The sequence below is a fragment of the Falco cherrug genome, chromosome 2 (genome assembly GCF_023634085.1).
Source record: "Falco cherrug isolate bFalChe1 chromosome 2, bFalChe1.pri, whole genome shotgun sequence".
NCBI lineage: Eukaryota > Metazoa > Chordata > Aves > Falconiformes > Falconidae > Falco > Falco cherrug.
The window spans coordinates 17980332-18001718 of NC_073698.1; the positions used below are offsets into that span (position 1 = coordinate 17980332).

The 21387-nt window shown below is 41.7% G+C and overlaps 1 protein-coding gene across 7 annotated transcripts in view; it reads right to left on the minus strand.

The window, feature by feature from the left end:
• Window positions 1–6305: 6305 nt before the first annotated feature.
• Window positions 6306–21387, minus strand: part of ALKBH8 (alkB homolog 8, tRNA methyltransferase) — a 49950-nt gene continuing 34868 nt past the window's right edge. For all 7 annotated transcript variants that reach the window (XM_055701563.1, XM_055701562.1, XM_055701564.1 and 4 more), the window contains exons 9-12: window positions 17308–17462; window positions 16263–16528; window positions 8227–8376; window positions 6306–7004 (exon numbers count right to left, since the gene is read on the minus strand). In XM_055701563.1, the coding sequence (XP_055557538.1) occupies window positions 6435–7004; window positions 8227–8376; window positions 16263–16528; window positions 17308–17462 (1141 nt within the window). In that variant the 3' untranslated portion in view covers window positions 6306–6434. The remainder of the gene's footprint in view (window positions 7005–8226; window positions 8377–16262; window positions 16529–17307; window positions 17463–21387) is intronic.

A 21387-nucleotide genomic window follows, 5' to 3' on the forward strand; every position in this document is an offset into this window, starting at 1 on the left:
CACAAGAAAAAAATTAGAATGCTGTTTGCTAACACAGCAATGTGTGAATTCTCTGTCTTGATGGTTTGTAATTTAGCTGTCACTTCTTCAAAAAGATTATTATAAACATGTCAATATACTTGTAAAGAGAGATTAGACAAAACAAAAGCTTGAGAGGGGGTCAAATACCATCTCCTGCCATCTGGACCCTCCGTAAAGACCTGCACGGGTCCATGGAAGAACCCTGAGCTGGGGCAATCTCATTTGTCTCAGGTCTCTTTTCTCCTACAAATCATGTATCTCATGTAACTTTTTCTCCATGCAGCCATCTCAGAGTTTTCAGCACAGCTGAGAAATGGGACCTGCAGCTTAAGAGAAGACCCATCTCATCTGCTGGTGAGGAACACACCTATGGAACCAAACTCTATATGAAATACAGCTGCAGAGGAGTAGCTAGCGGCACTCGCACTACACAAAGAGCACATGCCTGAGACAACGTACAAAATAAGGCAGAAGGAAATAGGGATACAGACAAGGGGAGCAAAGAGTCATCTGGCTGGGGGACAGGCAGTAGCTATTCATAAGCACACTGCTCCAGTGTTTTCTATGCATCACTGCAAAGAAGAGAAATAAGGGGACAAGACAGTACATACTGTTAACCATACAGAAGACAAGGCAGAAAAGTTAACCAAACTCCATTTTCGGAAGTTGCAGAAATATGAACCCCAGTAACAAGGGAAATTTGTGGGCTGCCCATTGAGAACCCTCCCAGATTCACATGAAGTGGGAAAAAACAGACTAACCAGCCAGTCCAATGGCTGAAGCATGGCTTGCCATGAGGGAGAATACTTGGGATTTTTCTGTACTGGCTTTTTATTTTCATGTTTGATAAACAAGCAATTTACTTAAAATGAAAGTTGAAAGTTTTTTGTATTGCTTCTTGCATATGGAAATGGCATTTTTTTCCACATGCAGAATTTCACTAAACACATCCACAAATCTTTCATCATAAATTTCAATAAAATAATGTTGGAAGTTGTTGTGCACACAAAAATACACATCATGACAAACTCCACTAAAAATAGAGAAACACTTCTGAAAAAAACAAATAAAATACTAAACAGAAAAAAAAAACCCCAGGCAAGTAGCAATTTTGAGACTTCTGTTGGTCAGGAAAGACCTAAATATTCTCTTGGAATGATCATTTGGAAGCTTCACCAGAAAGAAGTTCTCAAGTAGATTTTGATGCTTTGATCAAGGACTGATACATAAGTCTATCAACAACTCTTCCATCATACTAAAATTGTTGGAGAAGTTCCACAACAGGGAAGATTGCCTCCTCTATGCTGACTTCATACTGCCTTGAGGAACAGTACAAATGCTCTTGTACTCTTCTGCTCACTGTGCCGAGGCCAGTCCTTCAAGCTCTCTGAAGAGAAGCTGTGGTCCCCATGCAGCTTTTCACAGATCTCAGCAAAACAACACAGCCAGCATATTGACCCTTGTCATCTACTGTTCTAAGCCTCTCCCTACTAAGCTTAAATTGAGCACTTCCAGGGAAATCCTGCGTCTCAAGGCCCGGGGGAGTTTTGCCACTGGCATCGCTGCACCAGGATGTCAGTCTGAAGGACCTCTATGAAGTTATGAGAAACCTTTGATGCTTTGCAGGTGTCATTTTTGTCTGCCCCTGGGACAATAAATCACATCATTGTACACTTTGCTTTAAGCCCGCAAATGCTGAGAAGCACTTGCTTTGCCAGGACAGGACAGTACAACACATCAGTAGACAGGTCTGTCTGATGCAGGATCAGATGGGGTGGCCTGGTGGTCCCTGGAACAGGAGACTGGGAACAAGGGGGACAGCGACCCCCAAAACAAACAGCCACCTCTGGTCACACCACCAGACATTTGCCTGCATGTGCCTAGAGCTAAACCATGGGTTATCTGGGCAAGAGCAGAAATTCCCACCTCCCTACTCCCAGGTACACTTTCAGGATGGCTGGGACACGGGGGAGGACTGCTGCAGGAGAGGCATTGGCATTCACAGCACAGGTCACACCCACATGGAGCGCTGCTTTCCCTTTATCTTCTAGGCTGCAAATGAATAACCATTTATGCACATTTGTTATTTAAATAAGGCCAAAAAAGGAACATAGTTATTATGAAAACCACTGCACCATGAAACCTGTAACATTTAAATCCAACTACTGACCTTAAAGAGTTTCAGCTCATTACACTTCCAGGAGGCAAAAAGAGGCAAGCGAGTACTACAGAGGGCACCTGTGGTGGCACATAATTCTGTGTTGTAATGAGCTCCTCAATAAACCTCTACAATACATTTGTTAACATCTATATGCCGTCCCCACTTATCATTTTTCTCCTTCACCACTTGATTCCTCTCCAAGCATCTGAAGAGACTGCCTGACTTTAATCAGAGAAATACTTCATAACATTTCCAGGCCTCAGAGGATGTCAAGGTCTGGAAATGTTATGAAATATTTCCCTGATTAAAGTCAGGCAGTCTCTTCTAATGTCTTTGAAGAGCTGATGTGCTCCTGGGACTGGCCTCCGGCTCACAGCCCTCGGGAATGCCAGGAAAACCTCTCTGGTAATGAGTTATGTACTGCATGTTCAACCCATACATCAGCGCTGTCCAAGCTGGCATTCCTCATGCCAGAACCTCCTTGCAGAACCAGGACCAGCTGAGACCCATCATCACCAGGCTGCCTGGGACAGGGAAAACAACACTTTCTGCTCTGGGTCAGGGTGAAACAGATGGGGAATGCTGCTGTGACCTAGCTAAAAGCAGTCGTCTGAAAGAAATACCTTGCAGCAGAATTACTGGTGGTATCTGAAGGCTGACAGCAAAGTCTGACTCTTCTCCCAGACAGCCCACGTGGTTCATCGTAGAAGTGGTGGAAGAGAGAATCTGACCTCAAGAAATTATGTTACGCAGCCTTGGCAGCCAAGAAATGCCTAATGCTGCTTCTGCTGGGGAAGCAAAGCGAAGCAGCAGGGCTCTGGGGGAGCCACAGGGCCTGAGAAAAACAGAACACTTCGTTAAATGATGTCCACGTTTGACTGTTCAGGTTTTAAGTCTACTTGGTGCATTCGAGCCCTAGGTTAGAACAATGCTTAACTCCATGCCCAGCTCAAAGCCAGTGGTTCATTTGAAGACAGCACCTCTGAGCTCTCTCCAGTTAGAGCAAGAGCACATCGACTAATCAAGTACTACTGCAGACCTGATTCCTAATTTGTCTCAAAATCAAGATATAGCAACACTTCAGAGTGTTTCAAGAGGGCTAGTGTTTCTTGCCAGCACATGGCATATCCTTACAGAAAATGCACCTAGGGGCAAATGTAACAGCAGCTGCTGGGTGCTCAGCAGGAATCCAGGCACCAACACACACATGGCCATGCAGATAAAGAGCATTAAGAGATGCAGCCCTCCCAACTTCTTCTACATGAATGTAATCCACAGTAATCAGAAATAATAGGCAGGCCAGTTTAGTCACTGCACAGACACACAGCAAAAGCTGTCCCTGCCCTGTGTCACCAGTGACACGATGACACTGTGTGGCACAGTGCCAGGGAGCCATCTGGGCTAGCTCCGGTCCCACAGCCCACCTGGGAACTGGGTGCACTGCTGCACCCAAACACTGCGTCCCAGTACTGAAGCCAGCTTGGGGGCCTGGATGCAAAACAGTGTCATGCATGGCCCTTCCAAACACCAGTCCCCAGGAAGAAATGCCACTTTCTAGGAAGCGTCCCAGAGGGGAACGCACGTGCCGAGGTACCCCTGCAAAACACCATGCACTCTTAACTGGTAGGCAGGTTTCTCAGCAGTACATAATAACAAGTAAAATAACAACCCAAGTCTCACAGCTGATTTGCTTCCTTGAGTTTTCTTATCTTGAAAATATATTACTCAGTGTCACCATTTACTCATAATAAATATCAGCATACACCCTCCAGCACATCTTCCCAGAGCCACCCTCCATGCTGCAGCTGTGAGCAGAAGCAAGGCCAAGCACAAGCAAGTTGCTGTCTAGGCCAAAGGAAGAGGAAGAAAATCGGAAACAGCAAGAACTATCAGTAAGAGACAAACAACGAGCAAAGGAAGAGCAAAAAGCAGAGCCAGAGAGCAGGTACCAGCCCTACCGAATATCAAACACGCGATCGCTGCCTGTGAGCTACACTTTAGTCTATGGGAACTTCCATACTGACTGCAAGACCCATGATGAGCCCCTCACCCTGACAGCATGGGGAAGCCCCATGCTGGGCAAGGGCAGGGAGAAGGCAGTTGTCTGGAGGTGGAAAATGACCGGTTTTCTACATAAATGCTTTCAGATTAGGGAGGCAGCCTGGTTCTGTAACACAGCCAGGGAATGGATGACATTTCCATCTCTGCCTATGGCATCAAGCACTTCACTCTTTGGACTCTGTTTCTGCTTCCCATCTTGGACTTCCTTGCCTAAATCAAGGCTTGGATTGACAACTGCCTTCCCCTGTGTGCCTGCACACCCAGAGCACTGTTCACTGAGCTGCTCTCCTGATAGAAACTGCACAATTCAGAACCAGTGTCAGTACTTCACTTTCCAGCACTGTCTCCCCTGACACGAGGGCCTGCTCACATCACTAGCTCTGGACAGCCATGCCTGACCAGAGATGTTATCAAGAAGGGAAGGATCCTCCTGCATAAATTCACCAGCTGCCACAAAACCAAAGAGCCAAACCACCTAAGTATGGCAAGTCCAACACTTCCCAGCTATACAGTATTTACTGAGTGTGTGCAAACCAACTCCTGAACACGCCCCAGAAGGCTCATCTGCCGTGGATATGCCTCCTTGTGGCCCAAAGAAAATAAATCAGGTAGGACAGGGCTGTCCCTACACAGACAACATGTGCAGCTGAGGAATGAGATCTTCTTCCCCCAGGGCTCTTTGGAAGCAAGTGGCAAGCAAGGCACAGGTGAACCGTGGTGGCAGTAAGCTCCTCTCTTTACCACTGTCATTCCCCTCAGATTTTCTCCAGTATATGCTGGGGAGAAAATGGCAGAGCCTAGGAGAAATGGTGATTGGGAGCAGGCTGCTGGCACAGCAGCCTTTAACCTGCAAATCTGAAGCAGGCAGGAGTAGGCCAAGGGCACACAGCTGTCTTCAAAGTCCCCACATGATTCAGGACAGGCACTTCTGTTCAGACGGCATTAGTTACAGCAGCTATCACCTGCCTATACCACAGATCTTGCTACAGCTACAGGCAGTGAGTCAATGAAAAGGGGCAACGAGGGCACAGCCTAGCAGTACCTGTTTCCAGAGGCACCAAAAGCCACTCACCCTGTAAAAGCCAGTCCATTATATTTTAATTCTGGAAACGCACTGCAGGTGGCATGCCCCTTTGATAGTACAAGAGCAGTGTTAAATAAATTGTGCTAGTCATTGGAGGCAATAGCAGCAATGGCTGCTGTGAGTCAGCCAGCCCAGCATCAGTACCCCTCCCCTCCAGTTCTTTGTTCTTCTGTAATACAATAAACAGAACCTGTTCCACCAACAACTAGGGGTTGAAACTACCCTGCAGAAAATTTGCACCACTATTGCCTTCACTTCAGTCTTTTTTTCTGTCTTTTTTCCCCAAGGGCATCTGAGCTGCTACCCCGTGCCATGAGCGCTGGTCCTACAGGCACAGAGCCCTGCGCTCACAGTAAGGCAGGCGTTTAGCACAGCTTGTCAGGGTATTCCAACTGGGCAACCTCGCACCTCAGAGGAGCTTTCTAACAACGCTACAATGAAGAGCTAAAGAAATCTGGGGAGTAACAGCACGAATTGTGGGTTCTTGAGTGTCAAGGAAGAGCAAAAGGTTGTGATATCTGTACTGGCTTTCCAGTTCACCTTGAGGAAATCATTATTACCACAACCAAGAGTGTAAATTCCAAACTGAAATATCTGTGACTGCTGACAGACACTGAAATAGGCAGGACCATACTTCTAGCAACATTTCAACTCTTCAGCTAAACTGCTTCACATACCATTGGTCCCTGCTCCCTGACCCACAGTTTTACAGAAAAACTCTGTCCTTTACAGCTCTATCCTTCCTGCCCAGAGCTCAACTACAATTGGCTGTAGAGAGGCATGAACTGGTGTAAGAGAAGGGAGAACCAGGCCCTTCGTCTTTAAAATATGAACAATGGCCTTACAGATTTCCATGGCCAGCATTTTCCCCACCGAATTCTCTACACTGTAATTCACAAAACTAAAATAAACATTCTGCAGAGGTAGTATCTGAGTTTGGCCATTATTTTGTTAACATACACACAAAGTGCTAATTACTGTTATTAACTCAATAAACAATCTTTATTCTGCTATTTTAAAAGAGGTAATAGCTGCAGCCTGCATTAAAAATACCTTTCACGCTGTAAAAAAACAAAACACCACAGATGGTGGAGGAAACATCACAAGCTACAACTTTTCTAGAACCACACACCAGTTTCCCTGATCATAGTAACTCTTTTGAACCCTCACGCAATCCAGGGTTCTGCACACTGCTTCCAGCTCCCCTTCACAGAACACATGGTAATAGCGGTGGAAAACAGGGCTGAGTTCTTGTGATTCCTTGGAGCCAGCTGGTAACAGCACTGTATCAACGCCTTCCCCTTTCTTTTTAGTGCCACCTTTCAAGTGCCAGGGAACCAGCAAATCTTGAGAGTGAAAGGAGGTTCGGTTAGTGTGAACAGGCAGTCTGGAATCCGCTACTGGCTTTGCATCACAGCCTTCATCCTTGGAGTCATTAAGGGGTTGGTCAGAACGTGCCAAGACTTGGCTGCTGCTATCAGGCATTGGATCACAAAGTGGTCTCTGGGCTGTGCCACTATCAATTTCCTCCTCTTTGTCTTCACTACCATTCTTTTCCTTAAGGTATTTAGACTTCTGGTTTTTGTATTCTTGTTCCATTGCCCAGACATAAATGAGTGCTGTTCCACCAGGTCTTAGAAGCCGCACTAGTTCACGGATAGTAGCCAGTCTCCGCTCCTGTAAAGAAAAGGCAAAAGTGGGAAGCGCTTATACATAACCAAAAAGACAGGACAATGGAATGGCAGCAATTCATCCTGTTCTTCCTGTTCTCCCCAAGATACAATAAACATCAGAGGAATTGTTTTCCACTATTCATTTTCATTTATAATATAGACCATCACTATGACAAGACATTTTCCTAAACACAATTCTCACTGAAACATGATTTTTTTCACCAAAAGGGTTGTCAAGCATTGGAACAGGTTGCCCAGGGAGGTGATCAAGCCACCACCCCTGAAGATATTTAAAAGACACGTAGCTGTGGTGCTTAGGAACATGGTTTAGTGGTGGACTTGGCAGTGCTAGATTAGTGGTCAGACTCAATCATAAAATTCTTTTCTAACATGAATGATTCTCTTTCCATTTGAAAGCAGTGCTGTGCGGTATGAGCCCAGCTGGAAATGACAAATGCCTCTTCAAGAAGGTTGTTCAGTATCTATAATCCCAAATTCAAATCTACCATACCTGATGATACACACCCTAAGTCTGAGCTGAAGGAGTCAGATTTACGGCTTAAAAACAGGTCTTCCGACACACAAACAAAGATATGTCAGCCTTCTCCAAAACAGACTTCTTCCTACTTTTTTATATTGGGTTTGGAAACATTTGCTGTATTTCTGGTATGGAGAGACCAATGGGCCTCACCTAAGATTATGGCTCCGTGGTCTAGAAGCTTGTTAGAATCACACAGTTCCTGCCAAGAGAAGCTTACACAGCCCAGAGATAAGGCAGACTAGCAAGTAATGTCCCTTTTGTCTGCAGACAAAAAAAGGCAAAAAATGAAGGCACAGACAAAAAAAAAAACAATCAATCAAGATCTGAGCCAGGAAGTAACATCCCTCTTGACTCCCAAAGCAGAGGCCCCTTCTCCAGTGTCATTAACTGTAAGCAGATGAAAATAAAACACAAACACACAAACACCTAGATCAAAGCGCCAGGAGGTGCAAGGGCACCTGACAAGCAGAGGGGGAATGTGAAGAGAAAGTCTAAGAAGCAGCAGCAGCACGACAGCTTTACTCTGCTCCTACAACTGCTTTTAGCAAATGTAAACCTTTGATTTCTCCCCATTTTGTTTTCCCCTTTTGTTTCATAAGCCCAAACCAGCAGGGTTTTTTTGTAGTTTTAGTAACTCTACACAGCAATACAACAGTACAGTGGAGCACAAACAAGAGTGACTTACTGCTGTTGAGAAATGGTGGATTACAGCAATAGAGATGCAGGCATCACAAGAACCACTGAGGATTGGCACTGACAGGGCATCACAGACAAAAGCCTGGAAATTTTTCTCTCCACAAATATCCACCAGGTTTTTGCTGCGATCACAGCCAACCTACAACAGAAAGTGCTTCATTAAGCTTTTCGTGAGAGGATAATTACAAGACTGGAAAATTATTTTCACTTGTTGCTTACAGTAATAGATCAGTCTCCTACAGAGGTAACACATTTTAGTTTAAAATACAAACAAGAGAAAGTGTGAGAAAATAGCCTTAAGTAAGAGGGATATATGGTCCTCAGTTATAGATAAAAAGAAAAAACCTGTGACGCTTAATTAAAACAAAGATGGCAGACCAGACATTAGATAGCTCATTAAAGCTGGTTCAAAGTCAGGGTGCTAAAGACAGAACAGGTTTCAACCTAACTGTTCTTCAAAACTGGCTCCTAATGTAACTTCAAACCAGCAAAACCAGAGGTGACCTAACCTCAGTACTTCCTTTTCCTTTCAAATTGGCATTTGTAACCTGACAACATCTGAAGCAGCCAAATACTGAACTCACAAAAGCTGAATCTACAAGTATAAACAGAAATCTGGTGACTTTGGTGGCATCACTGAAGTATGTCGCACAGCTTCACTAATCACCCAGGTTTCATCATTTCAGTGTAAGTAAGGAAGTGCTCAGGTACAGTCCCCTTCATCTGCAGTATCACAATCCACAAATTTAAGCACAACATAATTTTCCATGGTTCTGTACAGTCCAAATTAAGTGACCCCTATAAACCATTTCAGGACAACTCATAAAATGTTTCTGGTTTTCTACTTTGAACCTTGCTCAGTATCCAGGTCCAAGATGGTAAGAAAAAGCATCTAGAAAAGAGGTTTTATGCGTTTGCATAAAAGCAATAAATACAAACTGGTGAAGACCCTTCTGAAAGAACAAATAAAGCGAGGCAAGCACCACCCTCATTTTCATGTCTGCTGCACACATTGACTACTCAAACCAAAGCCCTGCTACCAAGTCATATATGAAACTCAGCTTGCATGAGAATATTGAATTTATTTTCTTCAATGATCAGCAACAAGTAGATACCAGAGGACTGATCCAGAATCCTTAATAATTACTGCTGACATGGTTTATTGCATTTGACACAGCAAGAATACTAAAATATCCTTGATGCGAGAATAGCAAATAACTTGCTCTGGTTAATCAACCCAGCAGAGCCAACAGTACTGCTAAAATTAAAAATCTCTTTTGCAACAATTAATGAAAATAAATGTATTTTCCATCATAACTTTTCATTATATCAGTTCAAATCACTTCAGCGTTCAGTCTGCCATCACAGTTTTGAAGAAAACAAGGATTATGTTCCAGCAGTATGTTCTGAAAGCTGCTTTCTAGTCAGGTCCCTGACTTTTGGTCCAAAGTAAATAAAACAGTTGTGAAAATGCCAACCTGACAACCCCAGATAATCCTCCACAAAACCAGTATTATGAATATGTACATATTGTCCTGCCAATTAGCTCTAAACAGACCTGAAAATACCAATCCTAGCATTGCCGTCTTCCCATTTATTCCTTGGCTTTGTTTCTGTGTTTACTAAAGCACTGAGTGAATAGTGTTATTTATGAATAAAAAAAGGAAACTCTTGCTTACTTGGAAGTAAACAAACTTCACGCTGGAAGGCAACTGAAGTGTCTTTAAATTACTCTCATCATGGAATGGATTTAGCTGACAACCTGCATGTTAGAGATTCCATGCCTCATTACCAGTGCCCTCAACTACTGTTGCAATTAAGACATTAGCATGCAGTATTTAATAAAACTCAAAGGACCAAGTTCACTGCTGGCAGAAGGAGGGAGAAGAATACTTACAACTTCCACTAACAACATGCTTTCCCCAAAAGAATTGCTTTGGCCCTGTGCATCTATAGTAAAACCAGGATGGATAAATGGATAACGGAACTCAATCCTCCCCTCCCTAAATGACCTTGAAAAGGACTGCACTGTATGTTGATGAAATCCAATGAACTGAGAACGAGAACAAAGGCATGACTGCCAGAATGTGAAGTCCTCATTTGCATCTAAATTATATCAAATAATTAAGTATGACAATATAAGTAAGCCTGACTTCATAATAAGGTGAATCTAAAACCAAGGCAAAAAGATGGTTTCACGGTAAAAATGGAGACTTTGAAAGGGATCACTTTGAATGTACAGCTGCTCTAAAATAGGTGTATTAGGCTAAAACTTATATGTGGTTTTAAATGTAAACATTCTAGTAGGTGCTATGCATAAATGCTGAACACAGGGAGTCACCATAGATATGGTTGGTGCTGAAGCTAAGCCAATTCAGCATCTTACTAGAACTACCTCTACATGATATTTTTAGAAGAATTATAATCACCACATTCCTGCATTTTGTAGCTTACAAGAAACATGCATTCATTAAAAACACATTGGTTACAGTCAGTTAGAAAACAATAAGCTAGCAAAATGCAGCTAACTTCAGTGGTGCAATGCCAGCTTACAGATGAAAAATGAGCTTATAAATGATTTTTACAAGCATAGAAAACATTTACAGCAAGGGGCAGAGACCCCAAACTCAATTTTTCCCAATACTGTTACTCACTGATTTCTACATTCTGAAGCACATAAAAGTTTTGATGTGATGAAGCTCCATTTACAGAAAACACTTCAAAGGAATGTTTTCATTTAGAACAGGTTTATTTTTCTCGAATTAAACGTGTAATCAAAACATTTTTAAAACATTCTCAAAATATAACTGTAATGCTTTAAGTTTTGCCAGTTTGTATCTCTAACTTTGATGCTCAGCACAGGCTACTGTCCTTACTGACATCTCTTCTAGAAGAATGGAGCAAGGCAGATAAATCACTACCAGTTCACTGCCCAACACAAACAGAATCTAGCACATCTCTCGGTGAGCCAAGCTGTATACACTTTTAAGGTTCCCTGCTTCTTATAATCTGCGAGTCTTCTCAATCATTTCTTACACCTGTTTTCCCAATTTTCCAAATAAAATTCCTTACTGGACCCCCAACCCCACCCCCGATTTCTCATACATTCTCAAATAGCATGGCTGACTATTCAGCTGAATCCACCTCTTAGCAAGTTGCTCTACACCTTTTAGTAGTTCTCCAAAGAAGGTCAGCTTCTCAGATTTTAATCCAGGCAGCCATTCCCACATCCTTGCCTTTTTGGCAGGTACCCCCGCCCCTCTTCTCACTGTTTTTTGTGATGTGGGCAATGTCTCACAGGAGGTCCAAAGTGGCCACTGACAATGTACTGGGGCCCAAAATCCACTGACATTTTTAACAGGGATTTCAGGCACTAATTTTATCTGGGTAAACACTGACATCTAACTCCTGTTTTAAGTCAGGAAATCTGTATTAGTACAGAGGCCTGTAACTCTAGAACTAGAACCCCAGCAAAAACGTAAGAAAGAGGCAAAAGCATGTCATCATTCTGGCATACAGCACCCTCTCTTCAGGGCACACTGGGTAACGCAAACCTTTAGACTAACGGAAATACCAACAAAGACTAAAAGAGGACAAGGGAAGGGAGAAACAAATGTAACTCCTGTGATTTGCCTGAGTTTGAAGCAGCTCTGCACTGGCTTCCTGGGAACAGGAAAACACAAGCAGGTATCCTGTCCCACTCCTTTGCATTCCTAGGCACCTTCATGTCCACTGTTTCAGCCAGGAGTAGCTGAACTAAGTTTTATAAAATACAGTTAATGCAGTGGTTTGTAACAGATTATTAGCAGCCAAAAGGCACTAAATAACTTGCTTCGTAATGATGCTGCAAATCTGCAAGAAATACATCTTCTTGCAAGCTTAAATGAAGACAGGTAAAGACAGGTCAATGTTGTCCACCATTATCTATTTTCTTTCTACGTTTTCATTATAACTAACTCTACCTGGTAGAATTAGTTCATTTAAGTATCTGGAAACCTGATTGATTCAGCACATTAGCAACTGATGAAGAAAACGACATCTAACTCTGAAATTCAGCTGCGAAATGGAATTATGTGGCTCCCCAGAGAAACATCTCAGCTATAACTAATAGCACGAGAACCTCAAGGAACCAAATTACATTCCAGCAAACACACACACACACAAAAAAAAAAAAAAAAAAAAAGACACCAGCACAGCCACAGCAAGACAGACAAATCTCCTTGGCTCCATGTGGTCTTAGTCAGGCCTTTAGCATTCCCTTCACGTAGTGTTTTGGTGTTCCACTGCATACAGCCAGGGTGTTTGTGGAAACAAAGTGCTATGTCTAAAATGTGAAGTTAATTTCTCAGTAACACAGCATCAGAACCAAGCTAAGTAATTCAGTGTTCATTCTGGTTTTGTGCTGCTGTTGCCCAGTTCCATCTGAGCTCTCTTCCCGGATCTCCCATAATTTTAATGACTCCTATTCATTGAGAGAAAAGGACAGGAAAGCTTCCTCTGCCTCACCCTCTGATCACCAAGGTACAGTGAAGTTGCTCCAGGTATACCTTTACCAATTAGTTTTACCCTTCCTGCTTTTACCTACTACTACTACAAAGTCCTTCAGATCGGAATCTGTTCTCAATCAACGTGGATCCTGTGCAACTAAAACCTACCCATTATGCAACCATACCACAGCAAAGATTCATCCTCCCTCTTTTCCACCCCCTGGCAAAATCAAACTTTTGTAGAGTTCCAGTGGATCCCAGTTTGGCACAGTAATACAGAAAACAGATGCACATCTTGCACCAAAAGGGCGCCTTACAAGGTCATGTGAAACACAAGCTATGTTATTACCTTAGAATGACATACACCGCATGAACAGGCCTATCTGTATTAAAGTAAACTATCTGGGCTTCTGCATTGCCATAATTTTTCTTTCTATCATCAGTATTCTAGCAAGGAGTCATTTCTTGATAAATAAATAAAAATATATCTACCCAATAGCATTTTCAGTTGTTTGTAACCGGATTTCCCACCAGTTTATCAGTTCAATTAAAAATGTAAACCACAAAATTCAAAGGCTTCAGTATCTTTCCCTCACACCCTAGCCCTGTGAGAATGCTGAATGTTCCTGTGGGATTTACACATCACCACACCTACCTGAACACTGGAAACTGGAAGACAGAGCTAAAGCTCATAAAAATTGATGAGATACCTTGCTATGATGTCAACTGGTTCTGGAATGAAACCCTTGTGGCGATGGGGGGAATGGGTAAGGCTGAAACGTAGCATTCTGTAATAATAAAACCCCTGCTTACAGATATGGATATTAAACTTGAAAGCACTTAAACTATTAAAATAATTCCTCCAAATGAGGTTGCATGGGGAGGGGACTGTGTTAAAAGAACCCTAAAACCATTTATCTATTTGCATTCATTCAAACAAAAAAGCTGTGTAAGACAGAAAAAGTAATCTGAAACTTTATTAAATTCAATCTTTGCCCCATCTTTGTCTTAACTACATCAGACAGGGATTCCACCTTTCACTCAAACATTCTTAATCTGAATTTGACACGGAATTGCTGCTCTTCCACCATGTCAGAATAACGCAGCTATTACTGCACTGTCATTTTCACTCAGCATAGCTGGACACATGCATTTCCTTGTCACGTGGTATTTGAGTAGATAAGACTATAAGTAATAATCCAAAGAAAATGAAACAAATACAATAGCACAGGCCACAGCGGAAACATTTTCAGACAGCGCTTGAAGATTAAAACCATCAAGAGAGCTGCCTTAGCTTTGATCTACCATTAGCACTGCTAGTTAAAGTACCCTACCTAAATACATACAGTAACCTTCACAGCACATTGCTTGCTTCATGTTTTCAGTATTTGAGTCAAAACACTCCAAGCTACATAGCTGTACTAATAGTGCTCTACCCAGCCCCTAAATAACTCCCAGTTTCACAGCAATGCTTTATTGCTTCTTTCCCAATGGGACCTAGGCTACGAGCTCTAGTGCACTGTGCATGAAAACTTATCCAGAGTCACAGCAATTGCTGTGAAGGGCAGCAACTGATTAAGTTTATGCCTGGATTTTATGCCCCCAAGTCAAAAGGAGTAAATAAGAGATGAAGCTGATGCCCTGCAATGTACTTGTAAGTGAAGCATATTCTGTAACCCCTCACCCTCAGCTCCATGCCCAACCAACAGTAAATGGAAGTAACACAGTAGTCTTTTTGAGATACCTTGTCAAAAGTTTTTTAAAAATCTGTAAACACAATATACACCAGTTTTTCTTTAACCACACTTCGGCTGACACAGAAAAAAAAATACAGTAGAAAGAAGGAGTCACATCCATCCTCCTGAGACTCTGTGTTGCCTTGCAGATGAAAATAAGCAAACTCAAAGTCTAGAGTTCTCCAACCAAGAACAACTAGTTGTCACCAATAGAAAACAAAATGTCAAGGGAGGCCTACTGAATGAAGCAACTCCCAGATTCTGTTTTTCAAGTGTTTCAACTGCTTCTTTAAAAGTTTCCTCCCTTTCACTGTTATTTTTCACATTTTGGATTTCTCCTGCAGGTACATATGAAATGAGATAACTCCCAAAGTAACAGAGGAGAGGGGCTGGCTTTCATTTGACTGCCAATAGATACGAAATCTTTCCCTTAGTCAGTTAACTGTGGGGTCCAGCAAAATGACTGGTGGTGGCAAGTTCTGAATAGTGTCTTGCAGAGGTTTTGCCTTAGAAGTCTACCACAAACATACACAACAGGCATTTACCAAATTCATTCCAGGACCAGGTGACCTTCATGGTACCCTGATAAACTATTCTCCTCTCTAGTCAGGTTTGTCAATTTTTCTTACCAGAGTCAGAAGTGAAAGACTGAAACATACAGAACATTAATAATTGTATTCAGGCTACAGCAGTCAGGCATAAAGATGTCGACTTATAAATCAGTTGATCCTGTTCTAGCTTATAAGAACAGTAATGGAAATAAATCCATTACTAATACAGACAGGGCTGTAAATAACTTTTATTTTATAGCTGAATATAAATAGCAAGACAGAAACTCCTGAAACAGACAAACAAGTCTGACTTTTATTATTAATAATGAATGCTTTGCCTTAGAAGTTTTCAAGCTGGATGGATTTCAGTGTTTCACAATACAAGTACATCAGACAACCCTAGAACAGGGAGAACAGATAGCACAATGCACACCCCTCTAAGATTTCTTCTGAGTAAAAATAACAGGAAGTTTAACCCTTTCAAAAACGTCTTTGAAATATCTGCAATAAAAACTATCTCTTGGTTCATACTTGCATGTGCTTCATGTCCCCCTGACAGGAAGGGAAAGAAGTAAAGCTGGGCTAAGTGCAGACTGTGAGACAGGAAAAGTGACGAGAACATCAGCAAGAATGATGTCAGAACTGTCTAAAAGTAAAGAAAAAGGGAGTGAGGGAAAGGCCAGAAATCTGTGCTGAAGCTGAGGCTCCCCCAAGAATTTTGTTGGCATATTTACTGAGCCTATGCACAGAGCCAGGGGTGGGACAGCCAAACGTGACATCATTCACAAATAAGTCATACCACCAGGGCAAAGGGAACTGAAGAGGATATATGAAAAGTAGTGGTGCCTGTGGAGATTTCAAGGACATGTACATTGCATTCCCCACCCACCAGCCAAATGAAAAACTTGTTGGAAGTATTCAAACTGCCCACCATTTTTCCTTTTAATAAACTTATTCAACAACAACAACGGCAAAAGCATCCATTACAATTTTTCAATCCACTGCACCCATTACTATTTTTTTATTACCATTATTTTGACTTGCAAAACACAAGTGGCTTTGGAAAAGTAAAAGGTAATACACATAGTGAACAGAGGTGGAAACCTAACACAATTGGTAATTGATCTTGGATCAGGAAGCAGCTTTCTGTTCTTTGCTCTCTTCCCACAGCTGAAGCTCTAACATGCTACAACTTCACAATGGAATAAACACTAGTGCCAATGAAAACAAATGACAGTAGCTACTACTTACCATGTACAAATCCTTGTTGATGCCTAGGTATTTCCCATTGCCACAACCAACATCAGCCACTATCGACCCTTTTGGTAGGGACCTGAGAAACTCAACAATTCGGGGCCATGGGCTGTGCCTGGTACTGCTGAAGTGGGTGGCAATCTCTTCATACACCTTGTGTACATATTCTTGCTCCAGCTTCAAGGCCTCCATCTGACTGTGGGGAAATGAAGGTTGTTCCTGCCTTTGCTGTCCTTTCTGGCTGTCACAGACAGATGGGTAAACTAGATATAGCAACAGATACACAAAAATTAAATATGTTTAAAGTAATTCCTTGTTGGTTAAATTTAGCCAAATAAAATAAAACCCGGAATATTAACATGCAGAAACTGCTTCATTCCTCCTGCTATGACCTTAAAACAAGCAACCTGCCCATGTGTACCAGAGGCTGTTCACAGTGATCATTCATCCTGCTGTGTTAAAGAGGTTTATGTTTTTAAAACTGAGACAGTACCCCTAATATCAAAGATCATGACATCACAGCAATTCAACCTCTGAAATTCTGTTCTGAGGACATAAATGGACTTCAATTACATGTAAACATTGAGCCACCTATTATTACTATCCGTACTGCCCTAAGGCACTTACACGGCTCTATCACTGCAGATCTGACTGCTTCTGCTTCTCTAATGCACTTTTTTTCCACAATGTTACATCCCCTTCAAATAAAAAAACAACCAAAACTGACAGGAACCTGACAAACAGTAGCTATTTCTATTCTATTCTATTACTTCAGCACTTGTGGTCCCAATGAAATCCAAGGTTCTAGATTACTTGCCTGGCTCTGGAGCAAGCCAAATGCCTTCCTGTACCGAGAAGCTCTAGCAACCACATGGATGCAGCCAATTCAAGCCATATAGCATGCCTGACCCAGAGTCATTCAGGGACAGTTAGCAGGACTGCCAAGACTACCCAAAAGAATAAACCAGTTTGCTCAAAAAAACCACTTATGTATTGACAATAAATAGCAACTTTAACTTATACATCACCTCAAGGAACTTACTGCAGTTGCAAGGGCTCCTCCTCACTTTCCTGAATGTAAATGAGGTCCTTGTTTCCCTTCGGTTTAGTGTTAAATCTCCAACATCAGCAGTGATTTTTCTAACTTTTTGCCCAAGCTCAGATGCTTGAATGACATCATATTTCCGGGGTGTAATCCTAAAACAAAGTAACACAAAATAGAAGAATAATTCAATTTGCATCAGAAAAAAAGCAGAAATCCATCTTTATAAGAAAGCAATTCTTCCATACTGTGACAAACATGATTACAACATGCTATTTAATGTACTGCAGCTTCTCAGTTCTCAACTTATTCAATTTCAGAGAAAAAAAAACCAGAGCTGACACAAACTAATGATGTTAATTAAAGTGTTATTTAATTGCAAGGAATTATATTTCCCTTCCATAAAGTTTGATTGTTTATTTTTCTAGGACTTATATTTTAAAATATATTTATTTTATATAAATAAATACATTTCTTAAAGATAAAATACACTACTAAAAATGGTGGCTATAGGTATAAAAGCATAGAATTGGCTGAGCTTTACATTAGCAAGTTGAAGTTTCCGGTTACAAAGGGGCCTGTCCAATGAATTCTGCTTTGCAACATAATTGCTCTTCTCTTTATTGACAACAGAATATGTAACTATGTAGCATTGAGAAAATTGCTGAAGTGCCTGAAGGGAGAAACTGCTGCACATCTTTTCTTGACAAAGATCTATCAAGTAAGGTAACTGGGAACAGAGCTTAAGATAATTCTGGATTTTGCAAGGATTTTAATTGAACACAAAAACATTTTGCAAGGAGAAAACTTCATAAAATTAGAGTGATGTGGAACTTAATTGGGGTGACAAAAGTTTCAAATAATTTTATGAAGCAGTTCACATTACAAAAAAGTACGACAACCAAGAATTTTTAAAAGCTCTACAAATGGATCTCTCTCAAAGCTGAGAAGAGGAAAATGAGAAAGTAAAATGTGAAACAACATAAGAGAAACAGCTGCACCCACATGTCGTTTCCCATCACTTGCACATGGGAAAAAGTGGATACTCTTGGAACAAACTGGAAACTCTTCAGGGAAATCGCTTAGCACTTCAAAGCTGTTACTGTCACACTGAAATGGTTCCTGAACTAAAGTCATCAAGGAGATTAATGCAAATGTTTCCACAAGAATAAAAAATTAAAATAAAATAATAAAAACCACCAACCTAACATAGAACCAACCAAAATCAAAAAATCTCTAAGGAATTGGCCACTCAAGTGAAGCCCCTTCAGAGCTGCTGACTTCAAAGTACTTGACTCCCAGCAGGACAAAGTCTCAGGATAAAACTGACTTCCATACTGGTTAGCTGAGCTTAATCATTGTAGGTTGAGCCAAAAGTGGGGGGAAAAAAAGTGTCTTACATTTTTTAATAAAGCAGAGCATTCGGTTTCACCTTAAGTTTGCTCTGGGACTTTTTTGTAGGTCACATCAAACTTCTGACTAGTGCCTGTACTTAACCACAACGAATGATCCAGATGCCAAGAAGGCAGCTTGCTGCCTAATATTTCTGTACTTTGCTATACGGCATCTTTCCTACCACAGGGAAGTTGATCTCTAACCCAGTCACAGGGAAAAAGAGTCCAGGTCTCTTCTGCCTAGAAATCAGGAAGCAGCACATTGACACTCCACCCAGATACTGCAAAAAGGAGACATCTCCTTAGGGCAGCCATGGAAAGGAGGGAATCTAATAAAGAACTGCCTTATTCACAGCAGATGGCTATGATGAAATCATCAGCTGATGATTCCGAAGACTCCCTGGACAGGAGAGCTTCAAATTCCAAGTCTGCAGATTTTCTATTTGATTATCTTTTGTATCTGTAGCAATAAGCTAAGCGTATCAGCTAATATGTTCAGAAATAAGTCTTCTTTTTCAAGTTCTAGTTTCAACCTACATAATTTCCTTTTGCTGACATTACAAGCAAAACTCTAGATAAAGGCTGGGCTAAAAACAGTGTTCCCAATGTAAAAAATAAAATGCTGCACATTCTCTTGCTTGACACAGAGTTATTTACTACTGTAGTGTCAGGAATGGTGTTTTGCCAGATTACACAACCAAAACCAAACCTCATCAGAAAAGCTGTAATTTTACTTTCACCTATGAGACAAGAAGAGCACGTATCTTTTACTATCTTTGATGACACTGTACAGTTTATTTCTTAACCATATGTTTCTCTTTCAGAGTGAACAGAACAAAAAGCCTTTTCCTGTGCACTTTCTTGACAGGGTCAAAATGAAGTCTCTTAATTCCCTTGGCATCCAAATATACACAATGAAAACACTTCCTGAATAATTCCAAAGCTGAACCTTTTGCTCTCTAATTTAACTTAGGAATAGATAAAAGGCATCACAGATGATCTTAAATACATCCTGACATTATGTATGCAAGTGAATTAACTACACTTGCTCACTGGATGATTAATCTTGACTACAATACTATGCTCCACTAACATGATGGAAAGCTTACTGCAGCTGAGTATCTTGACCCGCTAGTGCCTTTAAAAATATACAGGAAAACTATTTTTAGGAAAAGTGGACAAGCACCAGGACAGGAATAACTTACACATGAGTAGAAACATCTAGAATCTTCATTTTAGATGTAGTTTGTCATCAGTTCTTGAAAGACAACCACCATTTGAAGACACAAGTGAGTTAAGTAATAATTACATTCCATTTCTTAGTAGGCAGGTACACTACCCCAGTTTGGATGTCTGCTAGCAATTACTGCAAGTGCCCTGCATGCAACCTGCCCCCTCCTGGGAGTTTGACTACCCAGGGCCAGCTTGGGAAAAGCAGAGCTGATGGCCTCAGAAAAAGCTGTCATAAAGACAGCCAAAAGCCTCAGCAAGGGCCACCTCTCGTCCCCTGGGAGCTACTTTTAAACAGAGGCTGTCTCACAGGGCCTTGCCCCAGCTACAGCCCCACATGCATCCCCAGCTCTGTCTGCACAGCCACTGCCCCGCTGATGCGGGTGAATGCACCCCAACCTGGCCTCAGCCCAGCCCCATGGAGCTGCCTGATCCCAGCACTGGCGACTGCCCCCCAGCTCCCCTGGCCAGCAACGTCACTGACATGGAAACTGCACTATGTTCTCAGTGTTGCAGATATTCTTTCCAAATAATAACTGCCAGTGTTTGACGGGACAGAATAAGAAGCTTGTAACACTGGTATCTGTGTTCAGTCTTGTATACCAAAGGACTTAGCTGCCCTGGGCTTCTATAAACAATGCACATCAGAAGTACCAGCTGCTTTTTATAACTATTTAATTTAATGAGGGAATATACAGGTGGTGTAAGCATTCCATAACAATGAACAATGTAAAGGTCATTGGGGAGTGTATATTCACCCTTCTTCATAATACAAATTAACCAGTAAAATTAAAAGGCAAAAAATCTTGTGGCAAGAAAAGGATTTGATGTTTAATTTATACAGAATGTAATTACTGTCTCCAATTGACTATTGTAACCAGTGACGGCTTGGGTCAAAGCAAGAAATGTTTACCATGGGCATTTCTGTCCAATATGAGGGTTTCCATATTCTGCGGAAGTGCACTACTGTCACTCTCAGAGCTTGCCAAGATTTTAGCCTTCTTACCAATTTCAGTGCTCCTATTGTAAGTATCTCCCAGCAGTGCATGACTTAAAAAGCACATATTTAAACTCTGCAATAAGCAAAGCCTCAAAAGACATATTTCAAGATATCTCTTTTCCAGGATCCCAAACCTGCTCAGTACAATACAGCCTTATCACTAGTTACAGTGTCCCTAAAGCAGCTGGGAAGAGCTCAGGAAGACTCCCCTTTGCCACCCTCATGCCCTCTGTGAAGGGGAATTCAGTCTCTTAAACCAGCCCTTCGCATATGTGATCCAAAGGGAAAAGCGGCGAGTTAAAAAGAGAAAGAAAATGGTGAAGCTAATTGTACTACAATCAATTCTTCACCACCTCAGAATCATTGAGGATTTTCACACCACAGATGTAAGCAAGAACAATTTCCAAGCTAAGCTTCACTTGTGACAGCAGTAGGAAACTGCAGCTCAGGCACTGG